The 20,161-nt window shown below is 44.6% G+C and overlaps 1 protein-coding gene across 3 annotated transcripts in view; it reads right to left on the bottom strand.

Moving 5' to 3' along the window:
- Positions 1–7,399: 7,399 nt before the first annotated feature.
- tnrc18 (trinucleotide repeat containing 18) overlaps positions 7,400–20,161 on the bottom strand; it is a 46,430-nt gene continuing 33,668 nt past the window's right edge. For 2 of the 3 annotated variants that reach the window (XM_084370667.1, XM_084370668.1), the window contains exons 20-30: positions 19,597–19,734; positions 18,845–18,986; positions 18,643–18,760; positions 17,177–17,252; positions 16,856–16,964; positions 16,393–16,509; positions 15,404–15,556; positions 12,807–14,593; positions 12,454–12,690; positions 11,899–11,973; positions 7,400–11,209 (exon numbers count right to left, since the gene is read on the bottom strand). In XM_084370667.1, coding sequence (XP_084226793.1) covers positions 11,003–11,209; positions 11,899–11,973; positions 12,454–12,690; positions 12,807–14,593; positions 15,404–15,556; positions 16,393–16,509; positions 16,856–16,964; positions 17,177–17,252; positions 18,643–18,760; positions 18,845–18,986; positions 19,597–19,734 — 3,159 coding nt within the window. In that variant the 3' untranslated portion in view covers positions 7,400–11,002. The remainder of the gene's footprint in view (positions 11,210–11,898; positions 11,974–12,453; positions 12,691–12,806; positions 14,594–15,403; positions 15,557–16,392; positions 16,510–16,855; positions 16,965–17,176; positions 17,253–18,642; positions 18,761–18,844; positions 18,987–19,596; positions 19,735–20,161) is intronic. The other variant, XM_084370669.1, reaches the window with a different exon arrangement.

Consider the following 20,161-nt stretch of genomic DNA (forward strand, 5'->3'; position numbering starts at 1 on the left):
GAGCAAGAATCCGGCTGATGTCTCCCTGCAGGGCATCCAGTAAAATGAAATCTGTATTGACTGCGTCTATCCAGCAGAGAGAGCTGCAGCTCAGAGAACAATGTCAAGGACTGAGCAGAACTAGGACTTCAGGTCCAAATGGATACTCCTGCTGTGCAGCATCTGTATCAGTGATCAGAGGTTGTGTCTTTTTCTCAGCCTCCAGAGAATGAAAGAAAGAGCTTTTAATAAAGTGAAAGTCTCCTTTTCTGACCTTTCTGTTACAGCACAGCCTCTCCATGCAGGACACAACCACACGAGGCCGGACAACAATAACATATTCTGTCTTGTTCAGTGTTAAACAGGTCAAAGTGTTCTGGTGGAGCTGCTTCTCTTGTCTGTGTGTGTGTGCATGAACCTACCACTGAATATCTGGCTGTTTGTCTGTGTGCATTTGTGCCTTTGTGTATTCATGTGTGTGTGCGCGCGCTAATTTTGGATATGGCTGCAGGGAAAGAAAGTCTCTGGTGTGTGACTGAGCAACTGATCATTAGTCATTCTGCTCCACATACTGTAGAGAGGAGGGGGAGGAGGAGGAGGAGGAAGGTGGAAAGGGAGAGGAAGGGTAGTCTGCTTTACACTGTGTCTTAGTTTTAATGGTGCTGTGTTTCGAAGGTTACCATATGCTTTTCAAATGGATTGTAATGTCTCGGTACTGTAGATATTCACTATATCTCACTTGCATAACCACCTGTGATGAAGAACGTGTCATTCTTCGCCATAAATCAGCTTAACTTTGTGCCATAAACCATAACCTCTGTTATCAACTTGTCTGTCTGCATAAATAAAGGACAGTTGTTGATGTGAAAGTGCTGCATGTGCCATTTTCACATCGTTAAAAGATGTTCCTCTTCTCCTTTACTGTCTCTGTGACGTGGACCAAATCCTAGAAAGAAGGAAGTCAGAATACATCTAATATATCTTTATACTAATTTGTAAAAACTTGGATGATGCATTTTAAAAATGACCTATGAGACAGTTGAAAGAGGTGGTCACCTTCTTTTCTGTACATGTTTATTATACTTGGCCTATGTTGGTGATGAGAGATGAGAGGCTCCAGTGGTCGCCACCGTCATGGATGGAGATGGTTCGACGTCCGGTGAAAAGAAGAAGTAGTTTTGGTCACCACATAAACAGCTGGAGATGTCCCCTGGTGTCCTTATAAATATCCAGTGGTGTGATTTGAACATCCCTCCACCCCCTGATGTGAAAGGTGGGTGATAAGCATGATATGTGGAAGTGATATGCCACATATCATTTATCCACCTTTGTTCTTCTCTAAAGTCAAGTCAGTTTTAGATATGCAGCCTAAAATCACAGATCTGCCTCAGAGGGCTTCACAAGCTATAAAACATGACAGTCTCCCTTCAGACCCTCGATTCAGCTTAAGAAAAATCCTATAACAAAAGGCTTTGACATAGAAGCAGAAGAAGCAACAGGAAAGACAAAGAGAAAGCCCTGTAGGACAGGTGGACGTGCAGGGAGTTACATTTTAAGACGGTGCATTTATGAACATTGAGAGACAGACGAGATGAAGAAAAATGGCTGAAACATGAAGGTGTGGAGCGATGACAAGGGAGAGGAGGGAGAGGTGATGGATGGGCTGGGAGAAAAGAGAGATAACCAGAGAAGAAGGGATTGGCCAGAAGTACAGACGCAGGCATCCTGATAAGTGACACAATGCACAGATACGTGTCATAAGTAGGATGGATAGAGGATGATAAAAACTGTCCCTGTATAACAAGACATAAAAATGAATTATGACAGAAAACTTCCTGGGTGTCAAACCCTCTCCTACAGGTGGCAGACTTGAGCTGGAGATGACTTCACTCTGTCTTTATTTTTATTCAAGCAGTGGCAAAGCAGGCTGGTCAAGGCTGATGGTGTACTGAGCCATTTACAATGTACGTGTAGTACTGTAACTCACAATGTGAAAAAACAAACAAACTGCATTACTACACTTTGCAGAGAGCAGTAACGGGGATACAATAAAGCTAAAGCTGAGAAAAAATGGTTTCGAGTTTCAGTCTGAGTAAACTGTAATACATGAAGGATGTTATGACTCATCTTTTAAAATGTGATTATAGAGCTATTTTACAGCAAAAAAACAACAAAAAAACATTGACTTTTGGAAAAACTTCAGATAATATAAGTAGAAAGCAGACTGTCAATAGGCTATACAAAAAGTGTTCCTCAGCTTTTATTTATCAAGTGTATTTACCTTCAAATGAAGGTAATCGATTAATATACAATGTAATGTGTTTGAATATGTGATTTAAACCACGCTAGAGTCAAAAGCTTTAATGGCAGCTACTGCTAAGTAGCCTGCTAAGCTATGCTGGTTTTTAGCAGGACTAATTTAGCTGTTTTGATCCTCCATGACTGGATTTAGATACTACGTCATTCATGTGAGATAACTGAGATAAACTGAGATAAATAATTGACATGTTGGTTCATTAAAATTGTTATATTTAAATGACAGGAAACAGCTAAAAGTATGTGTTTTAACCTGAAGCTAAGGCTTTCACTGGATTGAGCTCTCTTGCGTTAGCTGTGTAGGCTACCTTTAAACAGGGCTAATTTAGCTGACTGGATTTAGCTCATTTATGTCAGTTACGAACTACATCATTGACACGTTAGTTCATTAAAATTGTTCTAATTTAATTTCAGGAAACAGCTAAAAGTAGGCTTTGTGTATTTTGCTAGAGCTAAAGCTATCTCCACTTGGCTTTCACTGGATTTAGCTCTCTTGCTTTAGCTGTGTAGCTAGTTTGTTGTTTTTAGCTGTGTGTGGTTCAAACAGCACACTTAACATGCTCTTTTCTTTTAAATTATACATTTCTATGGCATAAAAGATTTACAGACTGTACAGCCTGTAAGTTGTGTTATTTTCTGGGGGTGTTTTTGGCTAAACTTTTATTGCAAATGTGCTTATTCTTGCATACGAACCCTGTCGTTCTACCTCTAAGAACTAAAACTAGGTGACCACTACTAATTATGGTAAAATTGGGTATTGTGCTTCTGTTAATAATGGTAGTCAATTAATGGTTGCTTCACCTCAACTTAAATATAAAGTCATTTTTTCTAGCCACAGCTGAAAAGGATGCAGGAGTATTGTCTTCGGCCTTGAATAGTGTCTGCAGAACTTCCCGTCAGGCTGCTCCTGGTCCTGACAAAAGCCTGTACAGTTTGTAGCCTGAGAGGCAAAACCCAGGTGGAGAAGCCCCCAGATCCTCTGCCTCAAAAGCCTGTTACTGTGTAACAAATGAAGCCTAAGTAGATGAGGCTTTCACAGTTATTTGCAACTCTTAACTGGATTTTGGCAGCTGGACAGTCGAGTACACTGTGAAGAGAAACTTCATCATCATGTCCATCCTCATCCTCAGTGTAAATGAAGAGGAGCTGCATTCAGCTGTCAGGTATTCAGTGGGCATCACCTCGTCTTCACAGCTACAGTGGGATTTCATTCACACTGTCACTTCTGTCTAAATACCCACAACGGCAGCTGTGTGTGTGTGTGTGTGTGTGTGTGTGTGTGTGTGTGTGTGCGTGTGTGTGTGTGTGTCTGACAGGGAAAGAGAGACAGGGAGACGAGTAAACATGCCTGAAATTCAAAGACTGTGATGTTTCATTCATTATGTTGTCAGCATGAATAATAGATAGCTAATTGATATGCAGTACATCACTCACAAATACACATGAACACACACACACACGCACACACACACCTCCATGTGGGATCGCACTCTGAACTAATATTTGTAAGGCTCAGTTGTCATTTCGCATTCAAATTTATCACAAGAGGCAAAAGAACAAGGGACTCAGTGAGGGGCGCGACAGAGAAGTGAGATCAAAAGCCAGAGAAAACAAGGAGAGCATGCACGCACACACACACACACACACACACACACACACACACACACGGTGGTACATATATCACACAAACATGCAAAGAGTGAAAATAATGACTAACTACTCCTGTCTCTGTGACTGAGTAGCTGTATTCTTATTGTATCAGAACCTTTTATTAGATCATTGTACAAGTGTTGAGCTACTTTTGTAAAAGCCTGAATCACAGAGTAACTAGACTTCACTCTGAAACGCCTAATATGGGAGGATATCTTACCTCAGTGGTTCCCAACCAAGGGGTCCCCAGATAGATGTGAGGGGTCATAAGGTGATCAACAGGATAATTATAAAGAAGAAAACGTGTTGTGCCATAATTTCACTACAGGAAATGGGTAACTTTCCTCTAATTGTAACACTCTTGTATGTCTCTGCAGGCCTCAGGAAATGATTCAGTAAATTCCATTGAAAATAAATAAATAATTAACTTGTTGCTTAAAGTATACAATATGTGACTGTGATGAGGAGAAGCAAGAAGACGTTGCTTCATTTTAAGAGCTCACGGTCATATAGTCACTCTCCTTTTAGCTCTGGTTTTGGTCTCCACCTATTCCTGAAGCAAATATCTGGATTGTAATGCTCCACTATGTTCAGCAGCTAGTTGGTTTCCTTGTCCGTCTGTTTTTAAGCACTGAACAGGTAGTGTACAGTGACTGGAAACAGCTGCTTGCTGCGTTCTTAAACAAGAGAGATGTGAGAGCGACTCAAATGTTTAAATTGCAGGCTGGAAAACCAAACAAAGAATTAATGTTGAAAAGCTTATTAGAGCTGAGGGGAACTGCAGAACGAGCGACCCCTGATAGATGTAGTCATTTGATCCATTGTTATTAAAAAATACTGCTCACAGGGGCGCTTACACACAGGTGGGAGCAGTATTGATGTTATCAGATAATTCTCCACGCGAAAGGGAATGAAGCTTTCGGGCTTGTGCTTGTTGCCATGAAGCAGAGAGACAATGACATGAAGATTTAAGGTTTCTGGTGTCTCCAGGTCAGTGAGCTGTGTGCGACATCTACTTTGTCCTTAAGTAAAGTAATCCGAGAAGGACAGACGTGATAATGAAAGAATGACGGACACATAGAAAAGAGTGAAGGAGGACAAGGTGGAGTCAGCACAGAAATGAATACAGAAAACTCTTTTTTTTTTTCTTTTTGACAAAACAGAGTTGAAGGACAAACACAGTGTTCTGAAAGTCTGAGAGCAGACTCCAGTATGAATAACAACCCTTTCAAACTGTTTGTGCTCAGTGTGCGTTTGAACGCCCCCTCACTTAGATACCTGTCTCCTGGGAAACCGGTGTGTGCGACCCACACACACACACACACACACACACACACACACGGCTGCTTGGAAGAGCTGAGGAGTAAAGAAAGAAAGAGAGGTGGAGGGATTCAACAGTAATGAGTTCAAACACATTCACATACACACAGGTGCATGTGCACGCACACAGACACACACACACACACACACACACACTCTGCTCCCTCTCTTAAAGCTGCAATGAAGCCTCAGCCAATAGGACGCCTCTGTTCACGTGATGCCGGCCAATCAGGACCCTCCATGCTGTCACTCCCACATGAGGGTGTGTAGGGCCCTGCTGCTGAGGTAGGATGGAGAGAGAGTGTGTGCGCCAGTGTTAGGATGTGTGGACACCTTTCTGTGCTGGTGTACTGTATCCGTGCGTGTGTGTGTGTGTGTGTGTGTAAGAGGAAGCTCCCAGCAGGTTCTGATGTTATGCTGATGTTGGTCCTTTGGGGGAAACAGAGAGGCGGCCGAACCCCTGACTGCTGCTCTCACCGTGAAACAGGAACACATACTCAGTTCATGTCAGCAAAGATTTAATTACACGTGGACACACAGGAATTCAAAAGCCACTCACACATTGCACGCACGCACACACACTCACGCACACACACGCACACACCTTTGCCAGCTCTTTGAGGGCAGAGTCATGAATGGTCAGCGGCGGAAAATGTGTCTCCTGTGGTCAGCTCTCCAGCTCAGCAGAGGAAGCTGAACTTTCCTCCATTTTATCACAACCAGCAGCAGCAGCAGCTTCATTACTTGGCTGCCAAAATGGAGGCCTGATGGAGTCCACTGTTGATTAAAGGGGCAGTCCACACAAACTGAACCCAGGCACACGAGCAGAGGAAAAAACAAAAACAGAAGAGCATCTAATTTAGGTGAGTGAGCTGCTTCTTCTAGTGGAAAGTGAAAACTGCAGCGAGCATTTAGGAAATGTGCTCAGTGGGTGGGAGAATCGATGCCACTCTCATGTCTGAGCCCGAAAGGTGCAGCGCTTATACGGCTGCTCGTCAAGTCACTCCAAACAAATAGGGGGCAGCAAATCAGTAAATAGGAACTGCTGCTCACTTTACTCTTTGCCGTAGCTACCAGCTGCCATTAGCTACTTAGCTCAGTTAGCCCTGCAGCTAGTGGTCCTATTAGCTGGCTGGAATCTGCCTAGCTGCTTAGCCTGCTGACTTCAGAAGGCAATCTCTGCAACACAATACATAGACATCTTTGACACAACGTCACATCTGTTATGTCTTTAAATTCTGTTGATAATGTTAGCTTAGCTTAGCACAAATACATAGCCTGCGGGTCTGAAAAGTGAAGGCAGTGCAGTCTTTGTAAGAGGCGAGTCCACTGGTTCCAAAATAATTCCTATTGTATGTAAGTTTATGAGAAAGTGACCGAACTTCTCACCTGATTTAAAACCTCAGTCAACAGTTTCCTAATGAGCTTATGGTCTCAATCGCTTGTTGCAAGTCAATACAGTATGATGTTCATTTTGTAAAATATCTAATGATCTAGTAAAATAGATGGGTATGCTTTAGGGCACGGCTACCTTGTGATTGCTCATCCAAGTATGGTCACTTCTGGCTCCAAAAAAAACAAGATGACGATGCCTATAATGCCACAATCGAAGCTTCAATATGGTGGTCCATTATTATTGTAGAGCCTATGTCCTGTATATAACCCAACATACGTCATCTTTTATAAAAAAAAAACATATAATGTGTTAATTAGTAGCTGGTGGGTGGATTTTGTTGGCTTTGGACAGGCAATTTCACTTGTTTCCAGTCTTCACGCTTAGCCAAGCTAACCAGCTGCCTGCTGAAGCCTCAGATGTAATGAGGAGATATGAGTCACATCGATCTTCTCATCTGACTCTTAACAAGAAAGCAAACAAGCCATTTCCCCAAAGTCAAACTTCCTTTTAAAATATCTTTCAGTTACTTTGTGAAGATGAAACGTTAGATTAACTCAAAACGGATCAAAAAACGGTGTTCCTGCTTTTTCCCCTCCATGACTGACAAACCAAAGAAAGGGATGAAAGGGAAACGTGAGGTATTTTAGCAGTTTAAAGGGAACACAAATGTCATCGGAAAAAGCTTAAAGAAATGAAAGAGCTTGATTTTCATGGCAGAGACTCACAGAACACCAGAGGTACAGTTCCATCTGTTTATTGATTAACTATAAAATACTGAGTTACTAAAACAATTTAAAAGAAACACTGATAAACGTGGTTGCTGTCTGTAAAAAAAAAGAAAAAAAAAACATTTCCTTACACATACAGTATAGGGTGACAGAATATATCTGGTTTCAGATTTATCTCTAAAATGTATTCTTTTTTGCATTTTTACAAGATTAGACATGTGTACAAAGTATATTCTGATAGCTTTTCTCCCCTCGACAGTGAAGGATCATTTACAAAACTTAGATGATTTTTCTATTTATTTTCAAAATAATCTTTTTTTTTCTGTAACAGGACGATAACGATACTGAAGGAACAGCAGACGAAGAACCAGCCTCCAGTCCACCTCTCTCTCTCTCTTTTACTCTCTCCCATTCTCTCTATTACTCTCTCTCCCATTCCTCTCTCTTTCTCTCTCTCTCTCTAGCAGCTAGCTCCCAGTGCCAGTCAGCAGTATTGCTTGAGAGGCGTGGACGATTGTTCAGAGAGGGGAAGCAAGGGAAGAAAAAAAAAATGACGGAAAACATGCAAAGAAAAAATAAATCACAGCAAAAAACAGAATTTAAACGTCAAGCCAATGTACAACAGAAACGGTGATAAAAAGAACAAATACAAAGTCAGGCTCTTAAAATATAAGACACCAAATGAAAATGAAGGCGAAGTGGGCAAAACGTGTGTGTGTGTGTGTGTTTTGGACCCTGTTTGAAGGCCTAAGGCTGGGCTTTGGATGGAGATAGGGGGGCAAATAGAGATTGGAAGGCAATAACACACACCTTTAAGGGTTACAAAGGTGTGTGAGTGTGCGCATGTGTGTGTAATACCAGGGGATAAGAGTGTGATGTCTTATCAGTCACCCACCCTCTCACACACACACACTGAAAAAAAGTGCTTTAGCAGCTCCAGGGGTAAACAAACATTCATAACGGGCACTTTAACTTGTTCACTCTGCAAACACCGGGACGACCTGTGTACCCACTACACTCCCACAGCTCAGATACCGAACCGAGATCCATTTCGGCCGACTGTCGCTCAAAACGTTTTCCGTCAGGTGAGTGATCTTCGAGCGGCAGCTTGAGGAGCAGGTGGGGCTTTGAGCAGATAAGAATTTTTCTGGCATCGATCGATTGAAATAATCTCAGAAAAACAGCACATTTAGTCAATCTGTACCTGGTTTCAATACTAATAGACTAGCAGCACATTTTCAAACGTTTCCTTTACTGGGTCTGGACTTTATATGTACTGAAAAGTTACTTTACTGGCAGACGTCTTTTGTCGTTACGTCGGGAAAATGTTACATTGACAACGTTAACGTCTTGGGACGTCTTGCAGCCGTCGCAGAGTGAGTAAAAATAATAAAAGTCAGACAAATCCAGACGAAACCAACAGATCTCAAAAGAGTAGAAAATATTAAACCTATTGAATATCAACAAGACAATCTTCAGTCTCTGCAGCGAAGCAGAGAGGGGGCAACGTGGTAAGAAACGTACAAGAAAATCAACATGATAATCACAGATACATACTATATATACAGTACACCATATACTGTATACAGATACTGATACAAACTCTATACACAATAGTGTAGCTAAGTGAGTTAAGAGCTCAGGAACGGAGGGTTGTTTAAAATGTAAATCACAAAAATTCAACGTCAACAGACTGGGGGAATCTGATTACTCCTCGAGGGGCGCGGGACCTAAGTGAGATTTTGGCGCATCATCATCATCATCGTCATCATCATCATAAGGCCTGGGAGAGTAAGGCCGCCCAAACGCTCACAACCCTGAGCATGACATTCAACAGTCTCACCCTTAAAAACAGTTCAAACTAGGCACGTAGAAAAAAAATTCATAAGCAGCTACGAAAAAGAAGAACGAGCAAAAAAAAGGACGTGGCGGCGCGTGTCTGTTCGTCTTAAGGGGCATCATGCAGATGAGAGGCAGCGAGGGCGGTGGGAGGGGGGCGGTAAATACTCTAGGAAGACGTACAAGACTCCCAGTCACAGAGTCTCCTCTGCGGCGGAGCTCGTTCAAAGTGCACTCATGTCAAAGATGATTGCTGGAGGGGCGAAGTGTGTTCAAAGTAGCGGCGGAGATAGACGTCCATAAAACAGCAGAAGCAAAAGAAAAATAAAACACATCTCGCAGAGGACGTTTAGAGGTTGGAAACGCTGCAGCCAAAATAAATAGCCAAACTGTGGAGGATGACTGCTAAAATTGAATTACGTTCATGATCTAATCAGTGCTGGCAGCTGCATACGGACTGTCAGTGCCGTGACCTTGATGCATCTTGGACTGACTGCAATGTTTACAACCCTGAAAACACCTAAAAAAAAAAAAGAAGAGAAGGAAAAATCCACCCTCTGGGACTCCTACACTGCTGATACATTGGTTTCGCTAGTTCAGTGCATTCCTGGAGTCACTGCGATCAAGTGTTGTAGTTTAATCGGTCTTACGTTTCCCAGAATGCCTGGCGACATCACCCCAGACACCTGAATCTTGTGGCTGTCGAGGTTTCTGTCGGCCTCCTCCGGGATCTATTTTTCCTCATGTTGTTGTTAGACCTTCGGGGCAAAATGGGCGAAGAACAAAATACAAGATACGTGTCGATTGGAGCAGCTGTTGTTTTGTTTCATAGTGTTTTCAGGGTGGATTTTTCCTTTAAGTGAAGGAACTCAAGGATGAAAATGGCAAGTGCTTTTAATAGTACAAGATTCCTTCCTCTCTCTTCAAGCCTGAGTCTCTGAGGGAGTCAGAAGTTTTAGTCGCACGCGGACAGCTCGCCTGTCCGAGTTAGGATTGTCAAGGGGATTCGAAGGGTTAAATTAAAGGAGGGTAGACTTTAAGTGTTTTTTTTTTGTTAAGTGCTTTCTGTTGGAAGGAGTCTCTACCTCTCTCTTTCTGTGCATCTCTGTCTCTCTTTACGACTGTCTGTCGCTCCTGCTGTTCTGTAGATACATTTATATATGACTGTAACATGACTGTAACATCACCACGGCAACATCATAATCACAACGTCACATCACCGGCGTGTGTCTGTCAGGCCTCTCTCCTGTATCACCGTTCACAGTTCATTAAAGCTTCTCGACTGTTTACCTCTTTAGAAAAAAGTACTCTGACATAAATCTATTACATGAAAATAAAACACTCATATTTTCCTCTATATAACCGTGTGTGTGTGTTACATGGAGGTGAGTATTTACACGTGTCTGTGCATGTGTACGTACGTGTGTATGGAGGGTATATTTACATGTAAAAGGAGGCTGAAGTGCTCGTGTGTGTTCTGAAGCTTTCCCACGAACACGACAAGCAGCGTGTGTGTGTTGATGGAGTCTGTGTGTGCAAAAAGTTTCAAGAGACTCGTTCCTTCTAATACTGTCTATAGTGTCTCCAGTCTCTGTAGTAGTAGCTGTTCTTGACAGTCTGGTTGAAGTGTATCATGGTATCGGAGCGGTTGAGTCACGGCTGTGAACGATCCATCGTGAGTGAAGATCAGTGATTAGACTTGGAAAGACCTCGGGTTGCGTCCAAAGTCGGGTCATGATTTGGTTTCAGCAACTTGTTGAGCTTCTGTGTTTGTTCAGCAGATGACTGGGACTCCGTCGGTGTTGAAGATCATGCCGGTGGTGGGTTCGTAGGTGCCGGCCAGGTAGTAGAGGTCCTCGCTGTCGGCGTAGCGGCGCGTGTGGGTCATCTGCTCGTACTCCTCCACGCTTACCACCAGGCACTTGTGGCTGACCGTCTGCACGTCGTTCTCGTCGCTGTGAGACGACTGGTACAGGGCGCGCTGTGGCAGAGACACAGGTTTTATTTTTCATCTACTCCACATCGGCTGTGAATGAAACGCCTGCTTTTCTACCCAATCACACACTTAACTGTGTTTAGCACAAAAATGATAAAATGTGGCAAAACTTTATCAGCCAAGTCAAAAAATATAACAGAGTACCTCAAAATGCTAAATAGCTTTGCTACATTTACACAGCACCCTTATCCAAAGTGCTCTACAAGGTTGTTGCTGCTCATTCAGCCGTGCCCCGTACACACCCACTGCTGACAGTGAGCCACCACGCAGGGTGCTGCTCTGACCATCTGGGGCTATTTGGAAATCAGTGTCCCTCCCAAGAACAGGACCAGCCAGTTTACCTGATCTTATCATCTATGCATTATACTGCACACTGCTGTTGCATCACTGTATAACCGTGTAACACTAACAAAGTTAGCGAGGTAACTCCATTTAGATGTAAACAGACACCAATCTAGCTTCATAACATTATTTTCATGTCTCTTATTTTCCCCCCACAATGGGGGTAAAATAATCTTGAAATGAAGTGTCATCTGTAAGTGTGCATGATTTAATGTATCTTTTCTCATAATGTCAAACAAACGACTTGACAGTCTTTTATTTTGTTTCACAAAAGTATCTGTATTTCTACTTGACTAAAGAATGTGTGTATGTTCAATTTTTTGTTTCCTCACCTCCATGAAGTCTTTCCTCTGGATAGACGAGTGCAGAGCTGCTGGCAAAGACTGACCGCACATCTGATCCCAGTTCTGGAGAGGAATAAAGTAAAAGGCTTCAAACTAATCTCACACAACAATGTATTCAGTCTGACACGTTTCTTTAATGGCTATGAATTAATCATGGATACGAACTAAAAAAGCCATTATCAGCTCATGACAGTTTTTTAATGACACTCCAGCCGTACACTGTATATTGTAATGAGGAGAGAAGAGAGACAAATGATTCTTGGAAGGTTCGATTAGTTCTGAGACTGAACTCAATCATATTTCTTTTCATGAATTACATTTCCTGAAATTAAATATGTGTCATTACACTTGAATAACACGTGAATGAGATCGTTTGATATTCCGGCAGTATAATTCAAGAAACAAAATGATCTTTAGCTGAATGAGAAATCTAAACTCTCAGACAGCAGCGCATCAAGATGCAAAGTTTTGTGATTTAACAATAACAACCAAGACTCTACTAGACAATCAGCCGCTTCACCATACTTTCTTCAGAGCTCCTACCTTCTTGTCGGTGAGTTTCTTGCCAGGGTTCGTCTCCTCTGGATGATAGAACCAGTTGACCCTGACCACCATGTTGCTGCCCCATGACTCCCACATGCTCTGGATGCGGCCGATGAAGGGCAGGTTGGGCCGGCCGGCGGACAGGAACACGGCGCAGTCACCGATGCGGATCATCTCTCGTCCTCGCACGATGGCCTTATAGAAGAGCTTTTTAGCTTTGCCCTTCATGCCGCGTCTCTGGGGAGGTCAGAAGGGGACAGACTGGTCATGGAGGGAAATGAGGGATATGTGGACCAATACAGTGGATGTTTGACAAAATCGGACCATCGTTCTTTCTACTTTTTCCTCCTCACCTGAGTAGGTTTCCCAAACCACTTCCAGAGCTGTCTAGCTGGGAGGAAAGCAGAAATCTTGGGCCTGTTCTCCACGCTGGGAAGCCTCTGCCGTTTAGCCAGCTCCTTGGTAGTGGGGAGGTGGACCCCCTCTCTCCGCTTCGGTCTCCCCACCTTCCCCTCTCCTCCGCTGGGCTTCGGCTTCGGGGGACGACCCCTTTGCCCCGAGCCCTTCCCGGTGGCTGGTTTAGCAGGTTTAGTGGGAGCAGGAGTCGGAGAGGTCGGAGGAGAGGGAGATTCTGAGGGAGGAGACAGCTCTTCTTCCTCCACTTTTACCTCCGTCTCGATCTTCACCTCCTCTTCCTCATCCTCCTCTTCTTCTTCTTCTTCCTCTTCCTCTTTTGTTTCTTCTTTCAGTTTTTCCTGCACTGGAGGTGGGGATACGGGGCCTGGTGGAGGCGTAGGGGTCCTCTCTTCATCCGAGCTGCAGGAGGAGTCATCAGTGGATGACGAGGACGACGAAGAGGACGAGGAGGACGATGATGAGGAGGAACCAGAGCAGGATGAAGAGGAGGACGAGCAACTTGAGGTGCATTTCTTTTTCTTCTTCATCTTCCCTTTCTGTCCTTCCTCCTCGGACTCTGAGCTGCTGCTACTCTGAGATTCCTCTTTCATCTTCCGCTCCTCTCTTTTCTCCACCTCCCTCCTCTCCTCCTTTTTACCCTTCTCCTCTCGCGTATCCATCTCTTGTCCTCTTCCAGCGCTCCCACGACTCTCTGCCTTCTCCTTCGCCAGTATCGGGGCCTTGTAGTCTTTCTCTGGCGGGACGGTCTCTCTATTTGGAGCTCTGGGTTTAGCTTTAAGCGGCTTCTGACTGGCTGCTGCTGTAGCGATGGGGGTGTGATCTCGTCTGACGCCCCGACCCTCTAGCAACATCAGAGCCTTGGTCTTCTTGGTCTTGGGGGAGGTGACGCCCTCGTGGTCGAGCTTCACGAGGGGCTCGGCAGACAGGGACTTGCGCCTCACCACCGAGCCCACGTCGCTCTGCCCCTGGCTGGGCTTGGGTCTGGAGATGGCGTTGGGTCTGGAGCTGGAGGATAGCGTGTCGGACGGCATCTTCAGTTTGGGTCTGGGGGCGGATGAGGATGACAGCGATGATGATGATGATGATGAAGGTCTGGGAGTGAGTGAAGAGCTGGGTTTACCAGCTGGAAGCCTTGAGATGGGGCTGGGGATGAGTCCAGAGCTGAGACTGGGTCTGGAGCTGCTGTGATGGTCTGAGGAGGATTTGGTTTTGGGTGTGGAAGCAGACGTGGGCCTGGGTGTGGATGAAGCACTTGGCTTGGGTGCAGTAGAGGACATACTGGACCTGGACATTGGCCTATTGGCGGTGGGACTGACGCTGCTGGTATTGTCTCTTTCTCTGCGCTGGCTGTTGTAGGAGCTGAGGTTGGGCTCGCTGTACAGATCCACAGTCAGCACCTTCCCGTAGGTGGAGGGGTAGAGGGAGGGAGGAAGAGGGCGGGTGGGTTTAGAAGGAGCAGGCTGGGCTGAGCTGGACTTCCTGGGCACCGGGTTGGGAAGGGTAGGGCTGCTTGCAGGCGACGTGGTGGAGCTCTTGCGGGCCGGTTTCGGCTGAGTTCCCATTGTGGGCCGGGACGCAGGCTGGGGCTTATCCTGAGCCGCCTTCTGGACGGACGACGTCCTGTCCTGGGGAGGCTTGGCCGGAGCCTGGGGTCTCTCTGAGGGCTGGGTGGAGGAGGATGGAGGATCAGCTTTCTCCCGGCCATCTGGGTTCATGGAGGCCTCTGAAAAAAAAAAAAAAAAAGAAAAAAGAAAAACTTTTTTAAAAACTTGTGCTACACTATAAATGTATTTACACTGGACATGCTGACGTTTTCATTGTGTGGCTTCATGGTTTCTGTGGTCCGCAGCCTCACATGCTGAGAACGGCAGACGAATCAGCAAAGAAATTATTCTGAAATGAAAACACTGCCTTTACAGAAGTGCTTACCCAGGAGAAACAAGGCCAGCGTCAGCAAATCAGACAAGCAACATGCCATATATTACAGGACGAGTACCAGAACAACAACGAGGCTGTTTGAGCAAATTCATTAAACTGACGTGAGAGATGACAGCCGTGGTCAAAAATGGGATGTTTGATGAAAGATCTGCCTGAGCTTTGAGCTATTTTTGTTGGTTCTGTTGTTTTAAAAAGACTCATCAGAAGAGGAATGTGACAAAAGCATTTTTGAGTTTTGGCCCTTTAATTGTCTCGATGATAAATATGTTGAAACAAGGACAGCAACAAACTGTACGGAAACATGTTTCTCTTCCATGATAAACACTGAGCCAAATAATGTGAAATCCACCTGGTCGTCATGATACTGTGCCCCAGTGTTTGAGGAGATGTCCTGTAGTGGTCACATGGAATGACTCAAAGAAGGAATAAAGGCAAAAGTGATGCCTGAACATAACGTACAGCACACCAGTTTTATTTTAAGCACAACCTACATCATTTTTACCTCCCATGGGAAACATCACTTTCTCTTTCTCTTCTGAATCTAACAATCTACAAAAGACTAATTATACCTGATGATGCAGTGTGATTGGCTCACCTGGCTTGGGTTTGGGTTTGCGACCAGGTTTTCCTTTAATCTTAGGAGTGGTCTCCTCAGGCTTTGCTCCGGCCTCTTTGCCCTCCTTGCTGCACTTTCGGACTCGCCTCCTGGAGCAGCTGGCCACGAGGAGGGCAGGGGACGGCTCAGCGCCTGCACAGAAGCAAAGAGCCAGCAGGCTTTAGTGTTTATTCTGAAGAATTTAACCTTTGTGCTTCTCTTGCTTTCATCACGACTGTTGTCTGGTTACCTGCAATGTTTAAAACCTCTCAACTGAGCCGAGATGATCAGCTATTTTGGAAACCGTGATGTGTTTCTGAGTGTGGAAGCACCTTGCTTGCAAAAAGATAAATATTTATACCAGCTTCTGATGTGCAGAAAGCAACAAAAGCGCCCACAGAGAGAAGACCTTCATGTAACAAGATGTTTTCAGCTCTGTGCTCAATAAATATTTTCAGTTTTGTCAGGAAAGTGCTTCATGCTGTTTCTTTCCTTGTGCGTGCGTTTGATGTGGACACTCATGAAGCCAGAATGAGGCTTTAGTCTTGGATAACATGTCCACTTAGGAACGGCTATACATACATATAGTACACACACACACCAACTTAAAGAGTAGCCATGTACCGGAATAGCTTATAAGTTAGCAGCACTCTACCGGGAACACTAATGCTAAAACCATCAACACACACACACACACACACACACACACACACACACTTAAAGAGAGCATTCATGCAAACCAAGGCAAGCCTACACACACACACACACACACACACACACACACACACACACACACACACACACACACAGAGCAAAATATCCAGTAGTGGGAAGTAAGTAAATACAAATACTTTGTTACTGTACTTAGGTAGGTATTTTTCAGGTATATTTACTTTGCAGACCTGTCTACCATATCTGTGTGTGTGTGTGTGTGTGTGTGTGTGTGTGTGTGTGTGTGTGTGTGTGTGTGTGTGCGTGCGCACGCTCACAGTGGATCTTGTAGTCTGGCGGCAGCAGCCTGATGTGTGAGAGGGGGATGCGACCTGTGTCGCCATCGTCAAACTCCACCGTGATGAGATCATCGTTCTCGTCGATGTCTGAACTTCCTGTTTGGAAAAAATAAAAAATAAAACGGTCACAGGTAAACAGAGAACATTTGATTTTGACACTTGACAGATTTGTTTAACTGTGTCAGAACACTAAAGCAATATAGTTTCTTATTGTTCAGCGCAGTAAAGCTCACTGAATTGAACTGAACCCAGACCAGTTATGTTCCCATTACCATCAGCTCTTCAAACTAATAAACTCTGCTGCGTCGCACACTGAAGGCTCTGTTAAGATCTTTTACGTTTGTTTTCTGCTGCCAGCTACAATTAAATTGTCCATGTAAGTGGATTATGAATCAAATCATGTAAGTGGTGTGTGCGTGTCTGTGTGCTTGTGTGTGTGTACCATTGACAACAGTGCCGGGGTAAAGGCAGCGGTACTGCTGGCTCCAGTAGGCAGCGATGCGGGTGCCCTCTGGGAGGTAGCGCACCGAGGGAGGCTTCACGTCGATGATCTGCACAGAGAGAGCGAACAACTTTTAATACGTCGACATAACACAGCAGACGCTGCCACCCTCATAGACACACACATGCATTATTTCACAGGCCAGACTTTGCACTCTCTCTTCTCTCACACTTCAGAGCGTCTCATATCTCACGTGTCACCAGAAATAGAGAGGAGAGTAGCATTAACGTAGAAGATCCATATGTGATCTAGTTTACTCACAGCCTCCTGCAGCAGTTGTTCCAGGCAGTAGATGTGCGGTCGGTTCCCTCTCTCGCCCTCCACCACCACGCTGTATCTGTGGGGAGGAAATTTGTGAAAAGGCTCTCAGTCTTTATCTTGATTCTGACTGCTCTGATGTGTAACAAGCCGGGGAACGTGTTGTCTTTTGCTAACTACCATTACAGTACTTTGGCTCAGGCTAAAATGTTGTCCAGAGCGTGGACGGACAATCCCCCCTGGAATATTAATCCCGTCTGAACACGGCTTTACTCTGTTTGTTTTCTTTTAATTGAACCACTGAGGATTTGAGCCTCAGCTAAATGACCAAAAAAAGGGATATAAATGTAGCGCTTTATGTTTTCTTGTTTTTGTATTTTTGCAGGTATAGTTTGGGGGACTGTGCTTATTTCCTTTTGTGCCAAGAGTTAGATGCGAAGATCAACACCACTCTAATGATGCTAGCTTGGCATAAAGACTGGAAACAGAGGGACAAAGCTAGCCTGGCTCTGCACAAAGCTTACTGCCTACCAGCTCCTCTAAAGCTCACCAATTAACATTTTATATCTCCTTCATTAGCATTCATTAGTTAGGCTTTGCATCCAGTCTTTATGCTGAGCTAAGCTAAGCTAATCAGCCACTTTAACATACAGTTGTAAAAGTTATATCAATCTCCTTATTTAGATCTCAGTAAGAAAGCATATTTCCAAAATTGACAGACTATTCCTTTAAAAGATGCAATATTTAAGAATTGGCCACCTGTCAAAGTCATAATTAATACAAATGGGGGAACATATAACTGCTGCTAACTGTAGCTGCTGTTAGCTAGTTAGTTCAGTTAGCCGTGCAGCTAGCGGTATGGACTGGGAGCTGTGGGACCAGGGAAGTGTTGCTGTTTTACACCGCTAGCACAGCAGCTTTGGACTGGGGTGGGCTGGGGCTAGCTGGTTAGCATGCTAACTTCAGTAGATATCTCTGTAAAACTACACACAGACATCATGACATTAAAACTGTTATTTTTATTTATTTTATTTTAGTTATTTTTTAAATGTTTTCAACCTAAATTATAAAGTGTCCCTGCTGAATATTTGATCCGATAATCAGTTGACCGGTGGTATACAGTATATATATCTTTATATCTTTACTTTTACTCAAGTAGGGCTTTAGATAGAGTGATCAGTCCTTGTCCATATGAAAAATAAACCAAGCTCTGAAACAGGTCACTGTGGTTTCTACCTAACAATATTTTCTCTCCAGTACAAATCTCTGGGGCTTCTCTGTGCACCTTTCAGCCGTGCGCAGCTGAATCAGGTGTTTCTCAAACTCAAGGACAACTTACTTTAGAGGGGAACAAAACTGGAGCATGCGGATTGATTTGCAGCTTTTACTGGTGCAAACAGATGTGTGTGTGTTTCCACAATTAACGGCTGCAGATCAATCACCGTGAAGTCGTGTTCGCGTGTACTCACATGTCAGGGGAGTGGACAGTGTTCACGTGTCCTGCGTACAGCAGCTGGTCGTCCATCGGGATCAGAACTCTGAGTCCGTCCACCAGAGAGTCTTTGTCCAGCACGCACTGCACTGGAGCTGAGCAAAACAACACACGCAATCAATGAGCACGTCATTACGAACAGTGTTGGAGGCAGCGCTAGATGGCGTCTGTATACTGACCAGGTGTGTTTGACCTCTCTGACACGCTGTTGCTGCGCGGTGGGAGGAGCTCGTCTTCGCTGAAGCTGCTGTCCTGGTTGGGCTCGAAGTCTTCGTCAGCCGCCATGCTCTCCATCAGCCGGCTCACCGCTCCCCTGGAAGGCTGCGCACACACATACACACGCAAGGGCTTTGATTTCAGAGCACTAATTATCCATTTAAGTGAAAAAAAAAAAAACTGCCTGAAATCTATTAGTTTAAACTCCAAAAACCCAGATGATGATGATGAAATGATCCTGCTCCTTAAGGTTAATTTGAGGCCGCCCACTAAACTACCAGGCTGACACACCACAAATTAACTTTGCAGCAACATATTACAACACTTATGCTGTTGAATACACAATCTTCGCTGCTGTTCCGCCGCCACAATGAGCTCCGCACACACACTTTAGCTGCCTTTCTTGTTTCCAAAACAAACTCGAGTTTCGAGCTGGTGGCAGATGGAGAGCAATGCAACACTTTGGCAGAAAATAGCACGATACAAGAGGTTTACTTTTTCCTCTCGATAACAGAACAAAACAGTGTTAATTGTGACAGAAGCTATCAGTTTAATTCTCGCAACTTACTCGTGTGTTTGTGTAACGCAGCCGAGTCAAGTGTGTGTGTGTGTGTGTGTGCACATTTAACAACTAATAGGTTCTGGTTTTGTCCTTGCCAAGATAATTAAGTTCACATCCATAATGGCTTTGCAGCTGATCCATCATCACACTGACCTCTCTGGCCTTGGTCTTGGCTTTTGGTTGGCTCTTGCGTGACGGGCTGAGGCTCAGAGGCACAGGGCCGTCTGGGATTGGACCGCACAGGGTGGACGGGCTCACGGGCAGAGGAGAGTCCTTCGGCTTCTTTTTCTGCTTTTCAAAAGTCAAACGCACAGAGTTAAAAACATGCATATGAATGACGGCACTCACTACTGGACAGATTTACATCTTCACACACACACACACACACACACACACACACACACACACACACACACACACACACACACACACACACACACTGAGGGTGGGATGCTGCCAGGCTTCCTGCAGTTGTCCTTTCTTGTCAGCAACACGACAGAGACAGCAGGGGAGTGCTGCAGTGACTGAAGTGCTGGGAAACCCTGCTGGCACTCTGACACGCACACACACTTAAACATACACTCCCGCACACTGAGGTGTCAGGGGAGATAAAAAGGGATGTAAAGGAACCAGAGTTTTAGGCAGGAGGAGAGGAGTGAAACAGAAAAGGAAGACGAGCAAAGAAAGGAGGAGGGAAATAAAACAGTCTCTTTGTTTT

The sequence above is a fragment of the Pagrus pagrus genome, assembly GCF_965226575.1.
Source record: "Pagrus pagrus genome assembly, chromosome: 13".
Taxonomy (NCBI): domain Eukaryota; kingdom Metazoa; phylum Chordata; class Actinopteri; order Spariformes; family Sparidae; genus Pagrus; species Pagrus pagrus.